At 34.6% G+C, this 27,919-nt stretch overlaps 2 protein-coding genes and 1 long non-coding RNA gene across 19 annotated transcripts in view; 2 read left to right on the plus strand and 1 right to left on the minus strand.

Moving 5' to 3' along the window:
- Positions 1–458: 458 nt before the first annotated feature.
- cirsr (corepressor of RBPJ and splicing regulator) lies at positions 459–16,486 on the plus strand. 14 transcript variants are annotated; one of them, XR_015499078.1, is made up of 12 exons: positions 459–638; positions 2,353–2,447; positions 3,639–3,712; positions 4,117–4,130; positions 5,446–5,498; positions 5,599–5,647; positions 6,195–6,312; positions 8,581–8,687; positions 10,493–10,578; positions 12,759–13,632; positions 14,488–14,796; positions 14,897–16,486. XR_015499078.1 is itself a non-coding variant. In XM_087267468.1 (10 exons), exons 1-10 carry the CDS (start codon positions 567–569, stop codon positions 13,168–13,170), a joined length of 1,080 nt encoding a protein of 359 aa, XP_087123594.1. In that variant the 5' UTR covers positions 459–566; the 3' UTR covers positions 13,171–16,486. The 14 variants fall into 14 exon arrangements, 1 of the variants encoding a protein (XP_087123594.1); XR_015499079.1 differs by having other exon boundaries at positions 12,759–13,582; XR_015499082.1 differs by having other exon boundaries at positions 12,759–13,426.
- A 2,369-nt stretch (positions 16,487–18,855) lies between these two features.
- Positions 18,856–21,373, minus strand: sp9 (sp9 transcription factor). Of its 2 annotated transcripts, XM_087266281.1 has the most exons (2): positions 21,255–21,373; positions 18,856–20,714 (listed from the first exon to the last, which is right to left on the minus strand). In XM_087266281.1, the coding sequence occupies exons 1-2, from the start codon at positions 21,273–21,275 to the stop codon at positions 19,416–19,418; spliced, it is 1,320 nt and encodes a 439-aa protein (XP_087122407.1). In that variant the 5' UTR covers positions 21,276–21,373; the 3' UTR covers positions 18,856–19,415.
- Positions 21,374–21,505: 132 nt separating this feature from the next.
- The window catches only part of LOC103911600 (uncharacterized), an 84,828-nt gene continuing 78,414 nt past the window's right edge, over positions 21,506–27,919 (plus strand). For all 3 annotated transcript variants that reach the window (XR_015499129.1, XR_015499128.1, XR_015499127.1), the window contains exons 1-2: positions 21,506–21,659; positions 22,019–22,086. This is a non-coding gene — a long non-coding RNA (uncharacterized LOC103911600). The remainder of the gene's footprint in view (positions 21,660–22,018; positions 22,087–27,919) is intronic.

The raw sequence follows: 27,919 nt of genomic DNA on the forward strand, positions 1-27,919 counted from the left end.
ATTTTTATTTTATTTTATTTTTTATTGTTTTATTTAAGCAGGAATTTGTGGGTTTTTTATATGTATTTATGTATTTATTTCTATATTTATTTATTGTTTTATTTATGCAGGAATGTGTGTTTTTTATCTTTATTTATTTATTTATTTATTTATTTGCATAATTATTTATTGTTTTATTTATGCAGAAATTTGTGGGCTTATTAATTAATTTAGTTGCATATTTATTTATTGTTTTATTTCTGCAAGCATTTGAGGATTTATCAATTAATTAGTTTGTTTATTTGCATATTTGCATATTTATTTATTTATTGTTTTTGCAGGTTTCGTACTCCATAGAAAGAAAATTATCATAATAAGCTTTAAGAAAGTTATTATTCATTTTATTGTTAATAAGTTTAAGAGATTCACTGTTTTACACACAAAAAAAAACATTTATGATCTTTTGAGCCACCGTTGTCATTGCGTCATAAAGAAGCGCCGCTTTTGGTGGTGTTATGATGTTGTTTAGTCGAAAGCGCTAAGTTTAATTCTTAATAACACTTTGGTCGTATCGCTGGTGATTAAACATGGGCAAATCTTTTGCTAATTTCATGTGTAAGAAGGATTTCCATCCTGCATCAAAATCCAACATAAAGAAGGTGAGAGGGTTTAAGCTAGCATGCTAATACGCCTCGAGTGTAAACATTAGGCTGACTTTGTTCAGATCGAGTCATATTGTAGTAATGATATCATAATTAAATGTTTGCTAAATTAATTATATTAAGCAGCTTTCCCGTTAATTTATTTGATTTTGTATGTTTGTTTGTGAGGGAATTGCCCAAAAAAACTGCGATTCCAGCGTTACGGATGTGATACAGTAAAGACTTTAAACATAAATTCATAGAAAATGTATGTGTTAACAGTAAGTTATATTTAAACAAAAGTTTATATTTTCCCAAAAACAAACCACAGAGTTAAGGGATCAGACAAATATCAAACTGTAAACTTGTTTTATATTCTAAATGATGAAATAATTTTTGTAAATAATTTTTTGTTTATTTTTCCCCCAGTTTCTGTTTAACAAATAGAAGATTTTACCAACACATTTCTAATCATAATAGTTTTAATAACTCATTTCTAATAACTGATTACTTTTATCTTTGCCATGATGACAGTAAATAATATTTTACTATATATTCTTCAAGACACTTCTATACAGCTTAAAGTGACATTTAAAGGCTTAACTAGGTTAATTAGGCAGGTTAGGGGAATTAGGCAAGTTATTGTATAACGATGGTTTGTTCTGTTGACTATCGGAAAAAAAATAGCTTAAAGGGGCTAATAATTTTGACCTTAAAATGGATTAAAAAAAATTCAAAACTGCTTTTATTCTAACCGAAATTAAACAAATAAGACTTTCTCCAGAAGAAGAAATATTATCAGAAATATTGTGAAAATGTCCTTGCTCTGTTAAACATCATTTGGGAAATATTTAAAGTTCAAATAAAAAAATAAAATGGTGGCAAATAATTCTGAATTCAACTGTATATAAAATAAGCTGAAACAACCCAATTATTGAGCTTTGGTTTTGGGACAACTTAATTGTTTCAATCCACTTAAATTTGTGAAAAAATAATAGGTTATTTATGTAGTCCTAACACAAGTCGATTGTGTGTAACTGTTAATGCAGTCCCTATATTGTTTACCACACTACTTTGAATATTCGGTCTGAAAATGCATACAAGTATGCTAACAGTGTTGTTCTTTTATAGCCATTGGCTACTAAAATGATTTCCCTATCTAGAATTGGCAATTATTACTTTTTTCCAAAGTCTGAATGTGTGAATATAAAACCAACTTTACCCCAATTACACTTGGCTCTTTTTGTGTGAAATTAAATAAAATTGTCGGAAAACGGTGACAGAGACATTTTTTAGTGTTTTTAAAGTACTGCAAAGTCTACGCAAACAACTTAGAAAGGGTTTCGCTGTTTTGACGAAAAGACTTTTTTATAGCAAGGTTGAGTTTTTGCTTGGCATTGCTCTCTTCATTATTTTTTGTAGTTATTGTTATGTTCTTTTATAGCTCTTGGCTACTAATATGATTTCCCTATTTAGACTTGACAATTATTAAGTTTTTTATTGTCCGATTGTGTGAATATAAAACCAACTTTACCCCAATTGAAATTCGCACATCTTGTGTGACTTTGGTAAATCTAATAAAATAGTTGGAAAACGTTGACATTGAATATTGTTAGAGTACTGCAAGGTAAAAACCTACGCGAATGACTTTTTTTTTGACAAAAAATACTTTTTCATAGCAATGTCGGCGTTTTGCATGTTATTGCTCTCTTCATTATTTCGTTATTATCAGGTATGGATCGCAGAACAGAAGTTGACCTTCGAGAAGAAGCAGCAGGAGGAGCTGATGCAGGCATATGTGAAGGAGCAGGAGACTTACAACAACAGGTAGAAAATTAAATGTGCTGGAAAAGAGTTTAAATCAGGGTCTTTTCGATGTCACAGACCACCAAATATGACCATCCTCATTCATAAAGTATACACACAGGGTTCCCACGGGCCTTTTTCAGGAGAAATGTTCCAGTTTTCCAGTCGAGAAATTGTAAATCTATATTCTTTGGACAATTTGAGATTCATTAATTCGTTTTCCTTCGGCTTAGTCCCTTTATTCATCAGGGGTCACCACAGCGGAATTGTCTGCCAATTTATCCAACAAATGTTTTACGCAGTGCATGACCTTCCAGCTGCAACCCAGTACTGGAAAACACCCATGCTCACTACAGCCAATTTTGCTTATAACGCATGTGTTTGGACTGTGGGGGAAACCAGAACACCCGGAGAAATCCCATGCCAACATGGGGAGAACATGCAAACTCCACACAGAAACGCCAACTGACCCAGCCGAGACTCGAACTACATCACAGACATCAATTTTTTAATGATGTATAAAACATGAATCACATTCTGGTCATCTGATATTAAGCATGGATATATATATATATATATATATTGTGATCGTAATTGTTAAAATTAGTCGACTGCAAAGCTTCTCCGTACTGTTTGATAGAGCACTCGTACCCGGAAGCTGCTTTGCCTGATGTCACACTTAACAAGCGGATACTGTCTCTGGCTGTTTATTTATTTCAACCAGTCCCTGAATATTGCACTAAAAATGTCTGATTATTGCAGCCTAAAATCAGATTTTGCTTCAATGTTTCTGGCATTTCTTGTGTTGTTTGGCTGTGGAAATATACGCAAATATACACTTAGTTCTCCTTTATATTTTTGATACCAAGAACCACTGGTCTCTGTCATTTATATAAAAAGAAAACTGAGAGAAATAGAGAAAGTTTGTCTTGTAGCCATATAAAGCAAACAAATATGTTAGAAAAATCTTATTAAAATGTCAATTTTTAGTGTTACACAACGAATATTGTATATAGTGTAAATATAATGAATATTTATTCTTTGCAGGTCATGGAAATTCATGAATATGAATTATGAATAGATCATTACGCTTTTAAAAACATTTTAATGTCTGCCCTGGTGTGTTACTCCATAAATGTTTTTTTATTTTCATATAATCAGGGATTTGCCTGTAGTAAATTGATAAAATGATTTGGGTTTTTTATTTTCCAGACTGCTGATGGGAGATGATCGTGTGAAAAATGGCCTTAATTTTATGTATGAAGCACCTCCAGGAGCATCTAAAGGTTAGAGACTTGCGTTTCAACACTTTTTTTTTTTGTGGTGGTGGCTCATCCAAAATAATACATATATATTTTACATTTTTATTTATATTTAGATATAAAAATATGTATATGATACAAATTATAAATAAATTTAAATATCTTTTGTAACAAAATAGTTTTGAATAGTTTGTTTTTATCAATGTATCACATATACATAGTAAATATTAATAATACACACACACACATATTATGTCAAAACAAACTTTTATTTTGGATGCGAATAATCTTTGCCCAGCACTACTTTTTTATTTAATTTTTTTATTTTTATGACACAAATGTTATTAAACATACTATATCTGATTTGATGTATACCTTTTTTGTGTTTTTTCCTTTTGTTTGTTTCTGTCATCACCAACATCCTGCAGAGGAGACTAAAGAGGTAATGTCCTTTTATTTACATGACAAATGAAGGAAAATAATAAATAGTGTAACAATAATAATAAAAAATAATAACTTTTATTTGTAAAGTGCTTTTTCAAAACCCAGAGCGTTACAACAATAGCAAAACAAAACACACACACACACCTAATAAAAAACAAGGATTCAATACAGAGAAATAATATACCATAATAATAATAATAATAATAATATTAATATAAGACTCTGTTAACATAATAATAACAGTAATATATCACATTCAAACATTAAAAAATTTAAGGATGCAATATTAAATAGATGAAGAAAAAAAAAAGAAAATTCTTAAGGCGGCTAATAAAATTGACCTGAACTATGTTACAAAATAATAACATTAATAAAAATTTTATTTCAGCCAAACTAAAAGAAATAATACTTTCACCAGACGAAGAAAAAAATATTAGGAAAATGTATAAACACTAATGCAAACGTTTTATTTTTTAGATTTTGTTACTGTTCCCCTACTCCTTCAGGTACAATGATCGGTCAGAGGCTTCAAATAAGTTTAAATTAATTTAATGAATCAAATGGATAAAGCATACAGAGCACTCTGGGCTGCAGAATAAACCCTTTTACAGTATGAGGTTTACATGTGGGCATTCCACAACACTCTCTAACCCTAGCAGCCAAGTATATATCCCCGATTTCCCTTCGGCTCCACCCAGGGGCACTTTAGTAAGAAAGATCCTCCTTCCAGATCAGTTCAAACATCAATTCAATCATTAGTTGTTAGGCAGAACAGCATATATGCACAGAAAAAGTTACGTATACACATGATAGAGCCTGAGAGAGAGTGAGCTTGAGCCCCTCCCGCACGTGACTGTTCCTGTAAATGAGCACACTCAGGAAGAAAAGATGCAACATTAAATTGATAACAAGTACAGTGGAGTTAGCTTCTCGGTTACCAGTCACGCAAAGGCAGAGCTGCTATGGAGCAAAATTACATGAGGTTAAGCACATAAGGTTACACATCAACATAAGTACATGCAAGTAGTTAAAAGCAGAATTAAACTATTAATGCAAGGATGAGTCTATTAATGCGTAGGATGAAGTTTAAATCATCAAACATTCCTTCATTACCAATAAACTGTTCCATTCAAAAAATAAATATATAAAATAAACAAGCCAACAAATAAATAAGTAAATAAATAAAATGTTATTTTTGGACTTTTACTTCACTGATCATGTTTATAGTGATAAAAAGCCATATTTATTGTTACATTCTGTACCTAACATGACTTTTTATGCTCTTTTGTTGTTGTTGTTGTTCATCTTCTTAGGGAGGAGAGTCAGAGTACAAGTTTGAGTGGCAGAAAGTGGCTCCTCGTGAAAAGTATGTTCATAAATACATGAATGAACAATGCTTTATCTCAAACTTCCACATTCACTGTACACTTTGTATTTCTTACTGATGTTATATTCCTTTTCTTAAGGTATGCGAAGGATGACATGAATATTCGAGATCAGCCTTTTGGCATTCAGGTGACCTTGCATTCAGAAATGTAGATGAGCAATTACTGCAGTAACACTTTGATTTAAGTACCAATTATTAATTATCACATGTAATTTAAGGTTTTATAGCAAGAAAGATTGTATGTAACATTAGATTGTATAGGAGTTGTAAGCTCAATTCATTTGGACCAAAGGTAAACAATTATATATTTTTGATTATTCATGCTGAATGTAATTTTCTCCATAATAAACAAACATTTAACTATGTTAAACTTTTTAAAGAAACGTTATGCTAGGTAGGTATACAACTAGAGTTCACTTGTTTATTTAAAATATGCGGCTAAGAAATAACTAAATTCAATTTTGTTTGGATGAAGCAAGCAAAAACTATTTTCTTTAGCATTTAGAAGTCATACATTTTGCTCACAATGGTCTCAAAAAATCCTAATTTTGAGTCGACGAAACCTGCAAAACCCTTAGTTAGTGAGAATTGTACTTTATAAGAAAGTGTAAATGTTAATTGGTCATTCACAAATGTGTAATGTGTTGTTGTTGTGTGGCTCTTCATTTGCTGTAGGTGCGAAACGTGCGCTGTATTAAGTGTCATAACTGGGGTCATGTGAACACTGACCGCGAATGTCCGCTGTTCGGCCTGTCGGGGATCAATGCCAGCTCCATGGCCGGAGATGAAGCAGGTACAGTGGTCTTTCATTATACACTTGAAGTCACAATGATTCACCCTCCTGTGATATTTATCAAATATTTCCCAAATGATGTTCAACAGATTCAGGAATTTTTCACAGTATTTCCTATATATATTTTTTCTTCTGGAGAAAGCCTTATTTGTTTTATTCCGGCTAAAATGAAAGCAGTTTTTAATTTTTAAAAACCATTGTAAGGTCAATATTATTAGCCCCCTTAAGCAATATTTGCTTTCTACTAATATTTGTCAACAGAATAAACCGCTGTTGTACAATGACTTGCTTAATTACCCTAACTTTAATTAACCTAATTAGGCCTTTAAATGTCTTTTTGCGTTACTAGTAGTATCTTAAAAAATATCTAGACAAATAGTATGTGCATTATGGTAAAGATAAAAGAAATCAGTTATTAGAAATGAGTTATTAAAACTATTATAATTAGAAATGTGTTAAAAAAAATCTCTCCGTTAAACAGAAATTGGTGGAACAAATGAACAGGGGAGCTAATATTTCAGGGGAGCTAATAATTCTGACTATATATGTGTATGTGTATATATATATATATATTGTTAAAGTCAGAATTATTAGCTCCCCTGAAATATTAGCTCCCCTGTTCATTTGTTCCCCCAATTTCTGTTTAACGGAGAGATTTTTTTTAACACATCTCTAATATATATATATATATATATATATATATATATATATATATATATATATATATATATATATGTATATGTATGTGTGTGTATATATATGTGTGTGTATATATATATGTGTGTGTGTATATATATGTGTGTATATATATATATATATATGTGTGTATATATATATATATATATGTATATATATATATATATATATATGTATATATATATATATATTTGTATATATATATATATATATTTGTATATATATATATATATATATATATATATATATATATATATATGCATGTATATATATATATATATATATATATATATGCATGTATATATATATATATATATATATATATATATATATATATATATATATATATATATATATATATATATATATATATATATATATATATATATGCATAACAATATATATATAGCCACCACAACCTTAAGATACTCCTGGAGGTGCTTCATTCATAAAATTAAGGCCATTTTTCACACGATCATCTCCCATCAGCAGTCTGGAAAGTGAAACACAAATCATTTTAGAATTGTGTTAAAAACATAATCTTCTTTCTGTTAAACAGAAATATTCATATTTAAGGAGAGCTAAAAGTTCTGACTTCCACTGTATATTACATGATTCAAAGTGTCCCACTGCATGTTCATTGAGAGTTAGCTTTGCATTAGAGCTGATATGCACTATTAGACCTGAAGGTGGCGCTGCTGTCCAATAATACACCAATAAATTCTTTAATACCTGCAGAAAATGTTCACCCGGGTTATTTGAGGCAATCATCTGAACTGTGAAAGACATACAGGACTCTTAATGAATTTAATGAGATTATTCTCATTATTTCTTGAATTTTGTCTCTAAATTTAGTTTAGTTAATCTGATTTTTATTTTATTTTTATTATTGTTTGGTGCGGATTAATTTTTTTATTACATAGCCCTTATCCTCTCCCATATTGTGTATGTATACGGCGGGAAAAATAAGTATTGAACATTTATCTCAGAAAGGATACACGAGAAATCAAGCTGTAGAATGGCCCAGCCAATCACCTGATGTGAATCCAATAGAAGATATAAATTAAAAATCAGGTTTAACAGATCCCACAGAACCAGATTTTTTTAGTTACTTGCTCTAAAAGTAGCCCTATATGAACCAAACATCAGTGCTACATATCTGAACCCGTCATAACGCCAAAATAATACATTTTAAAGACATTTGGCAACCAAACCACATTGAAAAGTAGCGATGCTTGTACAGTAGTAGTGTAAACTTTCCAATACTTTACTCCCCAGTCAGTCTGTGTAGTTTTGTCCTCTATATCCTGTCCTATAAGCAGATCAATGTGGAGACACTACAGTAATATGTATGTTTCTGTCATAGATATCACTGTTGTGTTGCTGCAAAGTGCTATCATTTGTGTTTTGATTGGTTGAAAGCTGTAATATGGTCCAGCTGAGAGACGAGAGAGTTGATTTGTCTTTGTGCGTGCTTGTGTTAACCCAGCGCTAGCGTACATGTCTTGGAGAGGGGTGCACGGAGGGGGCCACGCATTATTTGTTCTGAAAGAGTGATTTTTGTCCTAACAGGTCCGTCGATGCACCCCTCCGAGTTAATGGCGGAGATGCGAAACAGTGGCTTTGCGCTGAAGAAATGTGTCCTTGGGAGGAGCAGCACCATGAGTGATCCGGCACAGGTAATCTGCACAAATATCAGCCATCATATCCATGTCTGGAGCTCAGCATGTGTTGCTGGAAACACCTCGGATTATTGAGCGGGTGATGTCCTCGAGGGGTCGACTGAAGCTCATGAGCGCAACGACTACAATTACAAAACATTTTACAGTGCAAGCGGTGGGAATCTGTAGGGAGTTCATGATCTGATTCTGGGAGTCACGATTAGATTCCAAAACAATGCTTGCACTATATGTTTTCCTGCTGTGCAAACGCATCTGTCCAACTTTACATTTGAACCAGGATTCGAGATTTTCAATTCAATTCAGCTTTATTTGTATAGCGCGTTTACAATGTAGATTGTGTCAAAGCAGCTTCACATTAATGGTCATGGTAAATTAGAACAGGGTAGTTCAGTTTTTAGTGTTTAAGTTCAGTTCAGTTTAGCTGAGTTCAGTGTGGTTTAAAATCACTACTGAGAGTCCAAACACTGAAGAGCAAATTAATCGATGCGTAGCTCTACCGATCCCAAACCATGCAAGCTAGAGGCGACAGCGGAGAGGGAAAAAACCTTCACCGATTGGCAAAAGTGGAGAAAAAAACCTTGAGAGAAACCAGACTCAGTTGGGCACGACCATTTTCATTTCTCCGCTGGCCAAACGTCTTGTACAGAGCTGCAGTCTCAGCGGCGAAGACTCGTCTGTCCGTAGAGCTTCACTGGAATCAGTCTGGGATTGAACTGCGGTGGTCATGGAAGTATTGAACGTTTATCTTAGAAAGCATACACAAGAAATCAAACTGTAGAATGGCCTAGCCAATCACCTGATGTGAATCCAATAGAAGATATAAATTAAAAATCAGATTTAACAGATCCCACAGAACCAGATTTTTTTAGTTACTTGCTCTAAAAGTAGCCCTATATGAACCAAACATCAGTGCTACATATCTGAACCTGTCATAACGACAAAAGAATGCTCCATGACCACCGCAGCAGCTGCTCAGGATACGGCCTGGTCCAGGATATGGAAACCTTGTGATCATCTGGTCTTGGATCAAATCAGTGACTCTGAGGGCCTCGGGAAGAGTATCCCCAGGTGGAAATGGAGAATAAAGAGAATAATTAGCGTAGCTGCTGTTCATATATATATATCACACAGTTACAATAAGAATTATTAAAACGCCTTAATTATTAGCCCTCCTGATTATTTTTTTCCCAATTTTTGTTCAACATAGAGATTTTTTTCAACACATTTCTAATCGTAATACTTTTAAATACTCATTTCTAATAACTGATTTATTATATCTTTGCATTTTGACAGTACATAAGGTTTTACTATTTTTCAAGACACTTCTATACAGCTTAAAGTGACATTTAAAGGCTTAACTGGGTTAATTAGGGTAACTAGGCAGGTTAGGGTAATTAGGCAAGTTATTGTATAACGATGGTTTGTTCTGTAGTCTATCGAAAAAATATAAAGCTTGAAGAGGCTAATAATATTGACCTTAAAGTGTTATTTAAAATATTAAAAACTGCTTTTATTCTAGCTGAAATAAAAACAAATAAGACTTTCTTCAGGAGAAAAAAAAATATAAGAAATAATGTGCTTCTCATGATTTTTATTGTTGCTTTTTAAATAAACACATACTCCAATTTTGGTTCTTGCAACACGTATCAAAAAAAAAAAAGTTGAAAAAGCAAAGCATTTACCACTTTGTAATGTTGCCATTTCTTTACTTAACACTTAAAAGATGTTTAGAAACTGAAGACACTAAGTGATGAAGTGTTTCAGGTGTCCTATTCTTTCTGCAAACAACTTTTGTGCTTCAGGACTTTGTGGCCAGCGAGGAGGAAGAAGATCCTGAGGTGGAGTTCCTGAAGTCTCTGTCCACCAAACAGAAGCAGAAACTGCTCAGGTATTGTTCAGGATTTATTGCAGCTTGGTCATTATCTAACTGCTGCTAATGTAAATGGGTGTAAAGAAATAATTGTAATGTGTTTAATTCTAATAATAATATTGGCTTTTTTTTTTTTTTTAAATCTGTCATTTTAACTTTGTTTTGCAGTTTATTATAGAGCCAGATCAGTCTCAAAAATAATACATTTACAAAATACATATCTTACATGCAAAGCACAATTCATGTTGACTTTGTTTTATTTTATTTTATTGTTTTTTCTTAATTATTGTACTTTACACTATTTTGTATTATTATTATTATTATTATTATTTATATTTAATTTATTTTGTTTTACTTTATTTCATTTTTATATTTTATTGTACTTTTTTCTTTCATTCATTTTCTTTTCAGCTTAGTCACATTATTAATCTAGGGTCGCCACAGCAGAATGAACCGCCAACTTATCCAGCATATTTTTTATGCAGCGGATGCCCTTACAGCTGCAACCCATCACTGGGAATCACCCATACACACTCAATCACACACATACACTACGGCCAATTTTAGCTTACCAATTCACCTACAGCACATGTATTTGGACTTTTGGGGTAACCGGAGCACCAGGGAAAAACCCACACGAACACGGGGAGAACATGTAAACGACACACAGAAATGCCAACTGACCCAGCCGGGGCTCGAACCAGCGACCTTCTTGCTGTGAGGCGATCATGTTTCTCACTGCGCCACACTGTTGCCCCACTTAACTTTTATTTTACTTTATATCTGTATGTGTTTGTTTGTGTATTAATATGTTATCTAGCATATTTTAACGTAAAAGTTTAAAAGATACAGCTTTAAGGGTTTCCTATACATTAGCATGTTTTTTAATGACTTTTAAAACTTTTTTTTACTTGCTTTTATTACTTCTTGCACTTTATTTAATTTTATTTATATTTTTTTTTACTTTATTTTACTTTATTTATTGTTCATTTTTATTTATACTTAACTGTACTTCATTTTATTTTTTATATGTGTATATTATTATTTGAGTATTTTTTTAAATATTATTTTTGTTTATTTTTTTGAGTTATTACTTCTTGCACTTTATTTAATTTATATATATATATATATATATATATATATATATATATATATATATATATATATATATATATATATATATATATATATAAATACTCAAATAAAAATATACACATATAAAAAATTAATTCAAGTACAGTTAAGTATAAATAAAAATGAACAATAAAGTAAAAAATAAATAAATAAATTATATATATATATATATATATATATATATATATATATATATATATATATATATATAATTTATTTATTTATTTTTTACTTTATTGTACATTTTTATTTATACTTAACTGTACTTGATTTTATTTTTTATATGTGTATATTTTTATTTGAGTATTTTTTTAAATATTATTTTTGTTTATCATTTTTTTGAGTTATTACTTCTTGCACTTTATTTAATTTTATTTATATATATATATATATTACTTTATTTATTGTACATTTTTATTTATACTTAACTGTACTTGATTTTATTTTTTATATGTGTATATTATTATTTGAGTATTTTTTTAATATTATTTTTGTATATATATTTTTGAGTTATTTTACATATTTTAATGTAAACACTAAATATAAATGTGTTAATAAAAAAACCTAAATCAAAACAAACTAACAAAAGCTAAAACAAACAAAACAGTCAATTTTAAAATATTATGGAATTTCAAATAATAATCTTATTTCCAACTGTATATTATACCATCTTGGGGCATCAAGGTGGCACAGTGGGTAGCACAATCACCTCACAGCAAGAGTCGGTTTGAGCCCCAGCTGGATCAGTTGGCATTTCCATGAGGAGTTTGTATGTTTTCGTCATGTTCGTTTAGGTTTCCCCCACAGTCCAAACACATGCGCTGTAGGTGAATTGGGTAAGCTAAATTGGTCGTTGTGTATGTGTGTGAATGCAAGTGTGTATGGGTGTTTCCCGGTGTTACGTTGAGGCTGAAAGGGCATCCGCTGTGTAAAACATATACTGGATAAGTTGGTGGTTCATTCCGCTGTGGAGAACCCTGATTAATAAAGCGACTAAGCTTTCTCAGTGCTAGATTTGGATATAGTACTCATAGGCTCATCCTAATAATCTTAATCTGCCTTAGAAAACTGGACCGTCTGGAAAAGAAAAAAGACAAGAAGAAGAAGAGTAAAAAGAAGAGCAAAAAGAAGCAGAAAAAGAAATCGTCCAAGAGTTCGTCCAGCAGCTCATCGGACAGCAGCGACTCGGAGGACGAGAAGCACTCTGCAAAAAAGGCCAAGAAGAAGAAGAGCAAGAAGAAAAAAGACTCATCTAGCGACTCGGAGAGTGACTCCAAACACACACATCCAAAACACAGCAGTAAAGGAGAGAGAGAGAGTAGAGAGAGGAGGAGAGAGAAAAGCAGGAGCCCTCAGCGGTGGAGGGATGAGAGAGAGAGAGGTAAGGAGAGATGCAGGAGCTCCAGCAGAGAGAGAGAAAGAGGGACGAGAGACCGGAGGGAGAGAGAGAGGGATGACAGGAGGAGGAGGGAATGAGGGAGGGGTAGAAGTGACAGTAGAGATGCGGAGAACACTGTAAAAACTGATTAGTCAACTTTACTTTAAAGAGTGAGTAAACCTGTTTCTTTTAAATTCAACCAGTTTACTCACTTATTTTAAGTAAAGTCAACTAATCGCTTTTAAAGCGTAATATAAGTGAGTTACCTAGTTGCTTTTAAAGCGATTAGTCGACTTAAAATAAGAGACGTAAACCTATGGCTTACAAAGCAATTAGTTGATTTTACTTAATAAAGTGAGTAAACCTGTTGCTTTTAAAGCGATTAGTTGACTTTACTTAATAAAGTGAGTAAACCTGTTGCTTTTAAAGCGATTAGTTGACTTTACTTTAATAAAGTGAGTAAACCTGTTGCTTTTAAAGCGATTAGTTGACTTTACTTTAATAAAGTGAGTAAACCTGTTGCTTTTAAAGCGATTAGTTGACTTTACTTAATAAAGTGAGTAAACCTGTTGCTTTTAAAGCGATTAGTTGACTTTACTTAATAAAGTGAGTAAACCTGTTGCTTTTAAAGCGATTAGTTGACTTTACTTAATAAAGTGAGTAAACCTGTTGCTTTTACAGCGATTAGTTGACCTTATTTAAAATAAGTGAGTAAACCCATTGTAACCTGGAATTGTTAAGTTAATTTAACTTAGGAAGTTTTTAAGTAAATAAATTATGTGGATAATTATAAAATTAAGACAAGTTAACTCATTTTAAGTAAAGTCAACTAATTGCTTAAAATTAGTGAGTAAACCCATTGCTTTTAAAACAGTTAGTAGACTTCACTTAAAACCAGTGAGTAAACCCGTTGTCCCGTTGACCCGTTGTTCATTTTATAATTATGCACATAATTTATTTACTTAAAAACGAAGTTAAATCCTTAATGTTTCCAAGTTACTATGGGTGTTCACTTTAAGTAAAGTCAACTAATCACTTTAAAAGCAACAGGTTTACTCACTTTATTAAGTAAAGTCAACTAATCGCTGTAAAAGCAACAGGTTTACTCACTTTATTAAGTAAAGTCAACTAATCGCTTTAAGAACAACAGGTTTACTCACTTATTTTAAATAAAGTCTACTAATCTCTTGAGTGAGTGAATCTATTGCTTTAAAACGATTAGTTGACTTCTCAAAATAAGAGTAAACCCGTTGTCTTAATTCTATAATTATGCACATAATTTATTTTCTTAAAAACTAAGTTAAATCAACATAACGTATTCAAGTTACCATGAGTGTTCACTTTAAGTGAACCAATCATTTTGAAAGCAATGGGTTTACTCACTTATTTTAAGCGATTGACTTTATTTAAATAAGTGAGTAAACCTGTTGCTTTTAAAATGATTAGTTGACTTGAAATAAGTGAGTAAACCTGTTGCTTTTATTACTTAACTTTAAAAGCAACAGGTTTACAAAAGTTTTGTAGTAAAATCAACTTATCGCTTTAAAAGCAACAGGGTAACTACATTGTTTAAGCGATTAGTTACCTTTATTTAAAATAAGCGAGTAAACCTGTTGTCTTAATTGTTTAATTATGCAATAAGCTGATTTAGTTCAAATAGTTAATTTCCAAGTTGCAATGGTTATATAATTTTTTAAGTCCGCTAATCGCTTTAAAAGCAACAGGTTTACTCACTTTATTAAGTAAAGTCAACTAATCGCTTTAAAAGCAACAGGTTTACTCACTTTATTAAATAAAGTCAACTAATCGCTTTAAGAACAACAGGTTTACTCACTTATTTTAAGCGATTAGTTTATTTTACTTAAAATAAATGAGTAAGCCTGTTGCCTTAAAAGTATTAAGCTAATTATGACAAGTTACGATGAGTTTAAGTTCAAAACTTGACGCTTTTAAATAATCACTTTTTACAGTGAGTGGAAATGAGAATAGCCGGATGTGAATGAACTGAAGCAGTCAGATTAAAGGAGGGAATCATAATGAAACTTCTGTCATCATTTACTCACCCCATATGCCATAAAAATATCTGTAAATCAACGTTTTTTTATGATTTGTGTTTTTTTTTCTCTCATTTATTTATGCTCTAGAATTAATTTGCGGGACTTTGAATTTTCCTCCAACCACTTTTGAGTTTAAAAATTTTGAAAAAGTGACTTTAATTGGCATTTTTAATAGTTTGGAGTGATATTGTCTGGGTTTGTGTTGTAAATTATGGTAAAAAAAAAACCTGGTAATGAACTGCTTGTATGTTTTCTGTCATTTTATTAACTTTCTTTATTATTTCGTATGCAATATATATTGTTTCAAACTTCTAAAATGTTAATAGAAATCATGTTGTTAAACTGCACAGTTGATTTCTTGACATTAAAAGTCAACAGTGCAGAGATCAACATCTCTTAATGCAATTCACAACTGTAAATATAAACAGGAAAAAAAAGGTGAATCACAAATTACAGAAACTGCTGTTTATTTACAGGTTACTTTTATGAGTTTCCATATTTCTGTAGGGTGCAATGGAAGATATTTTGACAAATGTTCAAACTCTGTAAACATTGACTTCCATAGTAGAAAAAGCAAATACTATTAAAGTCTTACAGGTTTATCTTAATTTGTGTTTATTAGAATAAAGAAGTGGGTTAAATGATGGCAGAATTTTTGGTTTTGGGTGTCCTATCCCTTTAATGTCATTCTTTAAATATATGTATAATAAAACGTGTTAGATAATAGAAATGGTTGCTATCGAGCTCCAAAGTTACCTTAGTTAAAGTCTTGTGCTATATTCCGTGTTATTATTATTAGCATTATTATATTATAGTTGCCATTGAGAAAAGAAAATGGAGGATTTTCAGTACATAATGACTTTAAAAGTGTTCAGTTTGGTGCAGATTTGGACTTGGAGACTAGATTTTTTTTTCATCTGAGCTTGATAGATGACGCTAAACTGCGTTTTTACAGAAATTAAACCTTCTCTGTTTGACAGACTAAAGAAAGCCATGAGGGTTTGGAGTGACATGAGGGTTAGTAAATGATGACAGATGCACTGTTCGGGGTAAATCATTTTCTTTGGGACTCTTTCAATAGTGCTCCATTTAAAGGGCATTTCTCCAGAAGAGGGCGCCATGAGAGTGGAGAAACTGAATTAGAGGAGGAATTAAATGATGTTTGATTCATTCTTCCAGTGTTTCAGTCCTCGTTCTACACATCTTCTGTTTTCTCCGAGAGTTTATCTCTTTGTAAATGTCATTTTTGTTTAATTCTGAGTCTTTACTAAAGGTTATAAATTCTACACATCATCTGAATTAATTGTTTTGCAGTTTGTTCATTTAATTTCAATAAACTATTATTTCTAAAGCTTCACCTTGAACGCGTTTATGCTCTTTATAATTTTAAAAATGCCTTAAATGCGGGTGTCACAATTGTGGACCATACGTGGATTCATTTGCCTCTAATCAGCCCCTGAATAGTTTCTGAAATAATTGTATTTGCATTTTTTTTTTGTTTTATTTTAAAAGCTGTTACCTTATAGTCATTGTTTTATTTGATATCCACCTTTTTAGCTGATCAATTAGTTTGTTGAATGTTGAAGTCTCGAGTAGTCAATGAAATCTAATTTATTTGTAGTTCTAGGTTAAAAATTCTAGGTTTGTTGTAAGTCAGCGTTGACACGAATGTGGACACACTCAAAGTTAGGTTACTATTATTATTATTATTACCAGTTTATCCCAACCAAAATTACAATTTTAACCCAATGGTTGGGTTTGTCAATATTTGACCCAATGTTGAGTTACAACAACCCCGTGTGCTGAATACAAAATTCTCCCCCATGTTTGAAAATTGATAACAACAACGCACTAATGCGTTTTTTAATTTTATAAATATTGTGTAGATTTAGCCTGTCGCAAAATAACAAACTCTTAAATCATTATTATTTAGCAATATTTAAATACACTCAAACCTAGCGTGGCGCTGATTTGTTTGCTTGTTAGCCTATAGGTAAAAAAACAATTACCTCACGTCACTTGAAAGTATAACAACCCGATAAATTTGATGTAAAGCATTAAATCATTAGCTGAGCTAATTCGTTGATGATTTATTATTATAAATATTCAATTAATGTGCAGACATGATCTGCGTTTGGAGGACATTCTCTGTCTGAGGGAGAGATGAAAGAGGAGAGCTGCGCGGGAAACTCGCACAAGCGTCACGGCGCATGAGTTTCCCGCGCTGCGGCCGGAGCGGCGCTCCTCTTTGATCTCTCTTTTATTACCGCGCGCAAACAAAGCTGACTTCTGCCTCGCGCTCAGTCAGAGGGCATTCCAGAAAAACCCGAACAAAAGGCCCTGAGTGACAGCGCTACTGTCCGCAACCCCAGGCGCATCAGGCCCTTCCAAAGGGCTGAAAAGCACTTAGATCTTGTCCACGAATAAGCTCCCGTTTGTAAATCTTAATAAAACCATATAATTGTAAAGCGTGCTCGTGAATGCCTTCACGCCCAAATAGCGCTCATTTCCGTAACACAAATTTTGAATTGTGTGCAATAAAATCGCTGCATCCTACATTAACTTTTAAAAGGCTGCGAGTTGTGTTCTGCACACCTGCTATTTGGGGAAAACATGGCCTAAATTGTTGCAGGTCGGAAATTGATTTTTAAAACCCGCGATATTCGATTTAATGATTTATATGCTTCAAATATTTTATTTTCGTTTTTATTTTTGGAAAATGTCAGGGTTTTTTTTCTCCACGAGGTCATTAAATGATAATGGGGCCATTTTCTATTTGTGTATTTTCTCCCCCTCTTCTTCAATGCTGCCTTTTCGGCACCGGCCACCACCGCACAAAAGGAAATGAAAATAATTTTAGTCTATTGCCTTCTGGTCAATTTACCTTGTAGCACAGAAAGCGTTTGGAGCCCTAACGAGTTCCCAGGCAGGGCTCGAGCTGTAATTATTCCGCCGGGTTTTCAGTGGGATCGGACGCTGCACTGGATAAACACAAAGAAGTCAGAGAGCATCCTTGAACCTTTTCAGTACAGGGCCACTGATATTCAAATAACAGCCAGGGACCATTTGACTGCGAGAGCATTTTAAATTCAACATTTGCATAAGGCCTCTCCCCGTTTCCCCATTTCAAAAGTGCCATCCAGAAAAGGCAAGAATGAAAGAAAGAAGGGGGGAAAAACTGTTCCCATAACACCAAATCAAGTGTAGCGTTTTATAAAAGCTAAACGACGCTTTATGCCTTCAGCCCTCTCTCGGATGGACATTTTCCGTTTGACATGCAAATTTAAGCAGTTAATTTGAGCAATTCAAATAAATATTCAGAGGCCCTTTGTCACCGAATCCCCTTGGAAAATGCGCGATAAAGAGCTGCTGAACAAATGATGTCTCGGAGAGTAATTAGATATTTGATAAGACACGAATCCCTAATCGCCAATACAAGACACATGGGGCTGCGATGTGCTCCAAGTCATAATTAATACTATTTAACAAGATTTTCATTTGGACAAAAATGCTTTCCGGGGCATTAACTATATTGATTTACGCCACTGGGGAAAACGAGTCTTTATTATCATTGTTATTATTTTATATGATGCGTTCTTTAATTTTTCTCAAATGTAAATAAATATTCGCATTAATTTCGCGCGGTGTCTGCGTTTGCCTTTTAAACAAATGCGATTTAGACTCGGGTGGATTTTGATGAAAACATTCGCATCAGACAACCCAAGCTTTAGATTTTAAATCCCTTTAATTACAAAATGAAAGCCTTATAAGCGTGACTTTATACAATTAAACATTTATATATTTTTTTAGCCAGGTAAAGGAAAGGTTAAATGAATTTTAAATAGCTGTGTAACATACATACTGACATCCACAAAGTGCGTCGAAAGGAAAGAAAATTCCCTGAATTTCAGGATCCACCACAAAACAGTCATAAGTAACATTTACAGGAGGGAAAAAAATAACATGATATTTTTGTGGATATATGTACACAGTTAGCTCAGCCAAAGCTAGGCTATTTAGTTCCTCTACCGCGCACTGATTCCACACCGAATGTCCACTCTTATTAAAATACCGAGCCTTTCCGAGACTTTGAATCGTCCTGAAAAGTGAGGTGTTTGTCTGTGCGGAGCAGAATTATAGCCAGTGTTGCACTGAATTCACTCTTTCCAATGCAAAAGTCTCAAGAAATGTCACATACTCCAGACCCGTTTCCTTTTCTTGATTCACCTTGGAGAGAGGGGGGAGAGAGAAACAAACGCTTTGAGGTCATTGTCGTAAAATCGCGCTCAGGACTCGTGGTGCGGAGACTGATCTTTGACCGTGACCCGTGGGTTTACACCCTCCAAAATCAGTTCGGGCGACTCGGACCTGGGGGTCTCCAGGTTGCTGGTGTCGGTGTCGCTGTCGCTTCCCTTTTTGCCTCCGCCTCCAGCGGTGTGTGTTTTGATGTGTTTGCTCAAGTGGTCGCTCCTCATGAAGCGCTTGTTGCACACCGGGCACGCAAACCTCTTCTCCCCGGTGTGGGTGCGCAGGTGCCTCTGGAGCTCGTCGGATCTGGTGAATCTTTTACCGCAAAAAAGCCAGTTGCACACAAAGGGCCTCTCACCGGTGTGCCACCTCAGGTGCGCTTTGAGGTGAGATGTTTTCCCGTAGACTTTCCCGCAGCCCGGGATGTGACAGCTATGAAGTCCTTTTCTCCGCAGGCTGGCGCCTGCAGGCCCAAGCCGCTCCGCCTCTTGGCAGTTCGGGCAGTCGCATGTGGCCCGCCCGGAGTATCTCCTGGAGGATCTGGATGAAGTCCCGATGCCAGAGCTGGCGCCCGATATCATGGCATTCGTGGCTGACGCGTCCGTGTATGTGGGAATCACAGTTTTGAACCCCTCCTGTGTCAACAGGTGTTGACTAGTGGACAGGAGGTGAGACGCGGTGGGGCTGATGCCAGTGGAGCTAAACGCGGAGTGCGTGAGGCTGGAGAAGTCCGGGTTGTAGCCGCTTAGCTGGGAGTGGATGGCTTGGGGGGTCCCGGAGTGCAACGAACTTTGCAAAGTGCCAGCTGGATTTTGCACTTCGAGCCACGAGCCCGGGTTTGTGTGCACGTCCCACCACGTGGACGCCCCGTTGGCCACATCGCCCGAAATAGTGGAGTGAAAGCCGGACTTGTACCAGGATTCGTACGGGTGCGCCATGCCGACGCGCGGGTATAAAGTGTCTGCAGAAGAGTGAACTTTGGAAATGAACGCAGACTGTCCCGAGTCCTGCGACGAAACGCTGGTTGTGTTGGAGAACAAGCTGCTGTATTCGGCGGAGAAAGCCGAGGAGGTCGGAGAGGTCGAGGCCAGGCAGAACGCGCTGTTGCCCGCGCCGGTGGTGGTCGTTAGTCCGGAGGTGCTTCGGCTTGTGGCGACTGTGAATCCAGGCAGGCTGGAGCCCAAATTGCAGCTCGACGAGGATCTTTTCCAGGGGTGAAATCCGCCTTTGGAGAACGCACTGGAGTCGGGGAGAGTCGTGAGGGGACTGGTGTTGCCAATTTTGTTGCAGGTCGCAGCCAGCATCGCTAAAGGGGTAGTTCCAAACCGCGGCTCTTCCTGTGTGGATGAAAAGTTTGTGCTCTTTACTAGACTATAAAACATAGCTGGCTTGTGTGAGAATCAAATAGTTTTACAAGTGTCAATGACTCCCCCAAATAAAACCCAAACATCGAATAAAGCGCTCAATGCGCAGATTCATTTTTATTAAAGAGTTGTCTAAAAAGCTTTAGAAAATAATTGTACATATTCATTATGGTAGCCATTTAATAATTGCTAACACATACTTAATTTTAGTGCTTTGTTATTATTGTATTTTTAACCAAGAAGTGACCTTTCTGCAGTACAAATTAACGTTATTTCACAGATTATTCATATTTTATCGAAGTTTTTTTATAATTCTAAAAAAACTCCCTTTTCTTCATAAAAAACAAGAGCGTTTTCTTGAATGGAAAACATTTGTTTTAAGGAATGCATCTAAAAGTTACTTGGAGGTTTGAATGCGAGCAAGCAATAGTGACATGCTAACAACAACAACGATAAAAGAATAATAATAATAAAAAACGTCGAATTAAAATATATCAGAATTTGCGCACTTACCCCAAGTATAGACGTAGCCATATCCAGGGCCTTTCCTAGACAGCTAGCTGAAGAACAATGACTCAGTGTTCCAGTGTGACTGCGGGACAGTGCGCTGAAGCTTTACTCTCTCTACTCGTGTTGTATAGTGAGCGCGTGCTTTGAAGTACAGCTGGCTGCAGTGCTCAGCCAATCTGCGCGCGAGACGAGGCGCCTCCAACCAATAAGCGACGCGACCATGACAGAAATACTAAAGCTGCATGTCAATCAATGACTGGGGAACTGATCCCACTGTCAAGCAATAAGCCATCAGCTATTTTTCACCGTTTTATATATATATACACACACTCATGGCCATCAAGGCGCAGTTTCTGCACAGACTATAGTGCTCAGCTCTTATTGGTATTTAATAGACATCCTCCGATGGTAAGCGTCTCATCTTGATTTTATGCATGGTATCCTCAAATATCTGTGTCGTGTGTGTTGACGGATGCGCTTAAAATGGATTTTTATGATGTGCACTGCGCACAGCTTACGTGATCGCGTTATTGTTATTGTGTAGTTATTATTAGTCATTAATAATATTATTTAATGTACGCATCAAAACCCTACATTTAGGTTAGAGTCGTTAACGTTATAATGTGACGCGTTCACGTTTTGTGTGAATGCAAAGTCATGAGTATTACAGTGTCAGTGCACTCATCTGTTTTTTCTTAAAGAATATTTGAGTCCTTTTATACCTTAAGTTTGTTTAATATTTATAATATGTCGAACTTTCAAATTAGAGCACGCTGAAATGCAAGAGAAGGTCTTGGATGAAGAGGACGGAGTGACAACACTGCTCTCACAACAGGTGTGTTAGACTTTTGCTGAAAGTGTTGTGTATGTGTGTGTGCGAGAGAGAGAGAGAGAGAGGAAGAAGAGGGAGGGATGTGGGGGCGCAGGTTAGAGTTTGGGGTGTTAATGCGCGCGCGCGCTCCTTTAAATACCTTCAGAACCACACGCGAACACATGACTCCAACAAATCTTTTAAAATTAAACAACAATATTTTATTATGTTGCATAAATAAGTTAGAGCGTTAAATTAGACAATAAATAAATAATAATATGAACTATTCGGAATAAAAATATAAAACCACATTCTGAAGAATCACAGATCAAATCATTAATAATTAGGATACGTTTTCCCCCTCAGCACTGCTCTTTTGTATATAAAGATCAATGCATTATAGCAGTGTTTTGCGCTGCTTGTTAAAACATTTAAGGGTAATGACATAATGTAACAATGGTCTGCTTTGGAGTGAATCGCCTCCTTTTAAAAGTTAAAGCAATTTTCTTGAGAATGGCCCCGCCGAAACGCTGTGCATTACAGTATTCAAAATGACCAAATAATGCTCCATTATAGCGCTTGAACGCTGCCAGTCAGACTGGATGCAATTTACTCCGGAGCGCTTTGCTTTAAATTCCCTCCTATGGAGAGAGCTGGGGAATATAAAACAATTTATTCAAATCCGAGCGGCGGAGTCTCGAAAATCGCTTGATTTCCGCAATCACCGCAAATTGACGGAGGAACAATTAACACTATTAAACGTCTGTTCAGCATAAACAAATTGGCCTGAGGCACAGTAGAGGTTTAGGTTACATGTTTAGATGGCTATGTATATGCGCGCGCGCATGCATGTCTATTCACACTTGGAACCAAACGACTAATGTGCATTTCTTCGCAATTAATATATGACCTATTATATCCTCATTGACTGGTTTCTGTCAATGGAAGATAGATTGTCGGCATTCATATGTTAAAAAGGCTAAATGTAGTTATTTTATTATGAGGGACACTAAAAAACATTTTAAAAATGAATCTACATTTATTTATTTAGCAGATTTGTTTTTGTTTCGACAAACCCAAATATTTTGAATTAGCTTAAACGCATTAAACTGCGAGATATCATGAAGATGTTTAACTTGTTTTAATCTAAATATCTAAAAATAGATTTGTGTTATAAACACACACACACACACACACACACAGTCCGGCTTGCGAGCACCTTTTCCTTGCGTAATTAGGAGCCTATTACAAGTCATTAGATTGATCAATGTACCTTAAACAATGCGAGTGATTTATTTGGTAAGAACAAAACGCCGTGCATCCATTGTCTTGAGCCTGAGTGACGATATGCATCCATCACGGCCTTAAACAACACAAGATGAATGATTAATCCGGACCTATTCATTAAAAGGGTCTGGCCCGCTCCTCCAAAAACCCCTGCATCCGCGAAGAGAGGGCTTTTCAGAGGAGAATTTTTTGTCGGTTGCCGCTGGGATTAATTTGTCCCCACCCTTAAGAGGAAAAGCGCATTTGTGGATAATTAACTAATCTGGCTCATTTTAAATCCCTCTCTACTACAGGTCCTTCACTTGATCACCCCAAACAGCCTGGTTTCCTCCCTCTAACAATTCAAAGAGAGTCAAAACAAATATTAACTCACATCTCAGTTGCTTTTTTTTTTTGGCATATAGTGTCACATCTCCAGGCACCTTGCCCCGCTTGGTTTTGTGATTAAATGTCTCTGTAAAACCAGCACCGTGTTTGCGCACTTGGTGATTTTGACAATAAAACAAACGCTCGTTATGTCCGTTGACAGGTTCGAGCATGTTCAATGAGCTCCCTAACCAAATACTGGCGTGGCATGAGGAATAAATCTACGTGCAAGCTGTGTTATTTCTAATAAACCCGTTTGAAAGGACACGGGGTTTTGTGGTGGCGCAAAACAAAAGCGCACGAAGATAAGCTCCTTTTATGTTTCCACACTCAAGCAAGAAACATTTATTTTGCCTCAATTATTTCAGGTAGATATAATTTATCCGATTTTAATATTTAAATGCATTCACATTTAATAGCCTCATAACTCAAATACTCGAAATGTTGTTGTCATTGTTTTTATTTCACGCTCACGGATCGCCAGTAACAAGTGCGCGCGCTGTGAGCGACAATCGGCTATACAAGCAACTCACCTGAAGATCACATTTTATTACGTGACAGCTATGAATATAGTTGTTGACAGTGCGCAATTAAACCAATCAAAACTACTTGTCAATCTATAAGGTGTAAACAGAGTCCAGCGTCAGGTGCATTTTAGGGGCCCGCAATCTCTCTCTCTCTCTCTCACTTCCTCTCTCTCTCTCTCCCTGCATTCTCATCACCCACGAGCATTTCATCTTAAAAACAGAAATGACTATAGGGTTACAGCCTTTTGTGCCATTTCGGTATTCAAACATGGTGATCTTATTATGATTTGATTATTTAGGGTTTTTTTTCGCTCGCAGTCAGACACAAGAGGCCGGATCTTTCTGACAGGCAGCACGCAGGTCATGGCGAATGCTGTCGTGTTTGTTCTTAAGTGGCCGGTGAATGTTATCTGCTATTCTCCGCGTGTCTGAGGCTCGTGTCACAATAGAGCAACGGTGACACCGCGCACATTAACGCATGACTACTTCTTGCGAATTTGCATGTGAATGTCATGATTCTTCCACCCTCTGTGTTAATGTCTGTAGCAGTGGGATACCATCATATGCTGTTTTTAATATTATATTTATTTTATAGATTTTAATATTATTATTATGGTTGTTGTTGATATTATTATTATATTTTAAGATTAATAATAAACTGGCCGCCTTGATGTCAACACGATATCCAAAAACACGTCAAAAATGAAAATCGATTTGATGTCAAAACCTTGACGTCTATTTGACGTCCGCACATTGATGCTCTTTTGATCAAAATAGTGACACAAAAAGTATCAAATATAAGTTACATTCATCTGAATGTTTCAATTCCAAGCGATACATTTACTGTTTATTTTGTATGCCTACAATGCATGAAAATGACATCTAATTGACATCTATTATCAATTTTCTGACCTCAATATTAGATGTCAATTTGATGTCGTTTTGACATCAAGTAAGTTTACATGCACTGTAAGCATACAAAACCCAGTGTAAATTTGTCATTTGTGATTAAATTATTCAAAAATATTTTTTTTTAGCTAGATCAGTTTTGGTCGTCAAAATAGCATCAATGTGCGGATGTCAAATAGACGTCAAGGTTTTGTCATCAAATTAATGTATTTTTTTAATGTCATTTTGTGCCCCCTGGAATTTGTTTAGCTTTTTTAGCTTTACATGCTGTTTATTAAGCCTCCGAGCAGGGCATTTGTCCCGGTTGCTCGGTGTCTCGGGACTCGGTCGGGTCTGCGGCGCGCGGAGGATCCAGCTCAGATAAACACACGCGCCAACAGGTGCTTAGTGAAAAATCCCTCGGTTGACGGAGCTGCCGCGGCTCCAAAACTACACGAGCGGGCTGCCGTCTGTAATTTCCGCCGCAGAGGGACGGTGGTGTGTGGAAGCAGGACTGCGGTCCACCACTGCTCATCTCTGCTTGACCGTGTGACTGACGGCTCTGTCCAATTGGGTTTGGACTCGTCTGAGATCTCCAGAGGCGTGAGGGATTTATTACTTATCGCCATTAAGAAGACAGAAGCTGATTGAATTAATTAGTCTGTATCCCTTATGAAATATTAACATATTAACAAATTAACACAATGTAGCCTTTTATTCTACTCAATATCATTCTGTGGCATTCTAAAAATGACGTTTGCTTTTTTTGTTCGAACTACTTATTTAAAATGAGCTGCAACAACTCATTCTTGAGTTTTTTTTGGCGGGACAAGGTATTGTTTTATGTTCAATCCTCTTTAAATTGCAAACACTAAGTTAACTTGATTCCATCATGCTGTCTCAACACAAATCGATTGTATGGAATCCAGCATACAGTGTATTAATTGTATGCACACTGTAAAAGAATGCACACTATTTATTCATGTTGTCCCGACACAAATCGATTAAGTAAACTTGATTGTTTTTACAAATTAAGTGGATTGAAGATAAAACAATTAAGTTGTCCCCACCAAAAATGTAATACTTGTGATATTCAACTCATTTTAAAGAAGTACTTTGAATATGCAGCAATTTAAGCATGAGGATACATGATAAATGTAAACCTGGACTACAAAACAAGACATAAATGTACAGTTTTGGTATTTGAAGTTTATCATCTAAACATTGCATGGTACAGTATGTTATGATTTATTAAAAAAAAAAAAAAAAATATATATATATATATATAGTCAAGATACTGTCAAAAAGTTCACCAAACTAAATATTGCAAGGCATTTTACTAATCAGAAATTCAGTTTTGATATATTTACAGTTCGAGATGTGTTCAATTGAGCATTATATATATATATATATATATATATATATATATATATATATATATATATATATATATATAATGCTCAATTATATATATATATACAATATATATATATATATATATATATATATATATATATATATATATATATATATATATATATATATATATATATATATTGTGCTTGTTTAAACTACTTATTCAAAATGAGCTAAAACAACACAATTCTTGAGATTTCACATAATTTTTCATGTTCAATCCACATAAATTTGTCAAAAGTGTTATTAACTTAAGCAATTTGTGTTGGGACAACACAAATTAATTATGTGGAACCCTGCATTTTTCAGAGTGTACAATGTAAAAAGAATGCACACTATCTATTACTGTTGTCCACACACAAATCGATTAAGTTAACTGGTCCCACTTTATATTAAGTGTCCTTAACTACTATGTACTTACATCAAAAATAAATACATTGTACTTACTGTGTTTATTATGTATTTGAGAACACTTGTGGTGCTCTTGAGTTGGGATAGAGCTTGGGTTATGGACAGGTTTGGTGGTATGGGTTGGTTTAAGGGTGGGTTAAGGTGTAGGGAATGGTCAGCAGTGTATTTACAAATGTAATTACAAAAGTTAGTTACAGATGTAATTATGTACATGTATTTAATCAAGCATAAGTACATAGTAAATACATGTATTTACACAATAAGTACACTGTAACAAACCAATAATTCCTATGTAAGTACATATTAGTTAAGGACACTTAATATAAAGTGGGACCAGTTAAGTTAATTGTTTTTACAAATTGAAGTGCATTGAACATTTAATAATTGAAAAACTTAAAAATTGTGATTTTAAGCTCATTTTAAATAAGTAATAAGCAGCAAAGTAAGTATGAGGATACATGATAAATGCAAACCTGGACCACAAAAATGTACATTTTTGGTACTTGACGTTTATACATCATCAAAGCTGTATAGTACAGTATGTTATGATATATGAAAATCTGAGAAATTAAAAATGTATATAAAATCAAAATACTGAGGGAAAAGTTCACCAGATTAAATATAGCAAGGCATAGTACTAATCAGAAATTAAGTGTTGATATATTTACAGTTGGAAATGTGCTAAATATCTTCATGGAACATGATCTTTACCTTGTTTTCTAATAATGTTCTGCAACAATTATGACCCATATATGTATTTTGCACTGCTTTTCTGGTCCAGGGTCACGAATGTTAAACCATCAGCACAACTCATATAGTTAAAGGGATAGTTCACCTAGAAATGAAAACTCTGTCATTTAAACTGTTCCTTCACTTGCCCCAAACTTGTTTATGTTTATTTGAACACAAAAGAAGATACTTTGCACTTTGTAAGAACACTGTAAAAAGAATGCACACCATCT

This window comes from Danio rerio, chromosome 9 (genome assembly GCF_052040795.2).
Source record: "Danio rerio strain M-AB ecotype USA chromosome 9, GRCz13ab, whole genome shotgun sequence".
Lineage (NCBI taxonomy): Eukaryota > Metazoa > Chordata > Actinopteri > Cypriniformes > Danionidae > Danio > Danio rerio.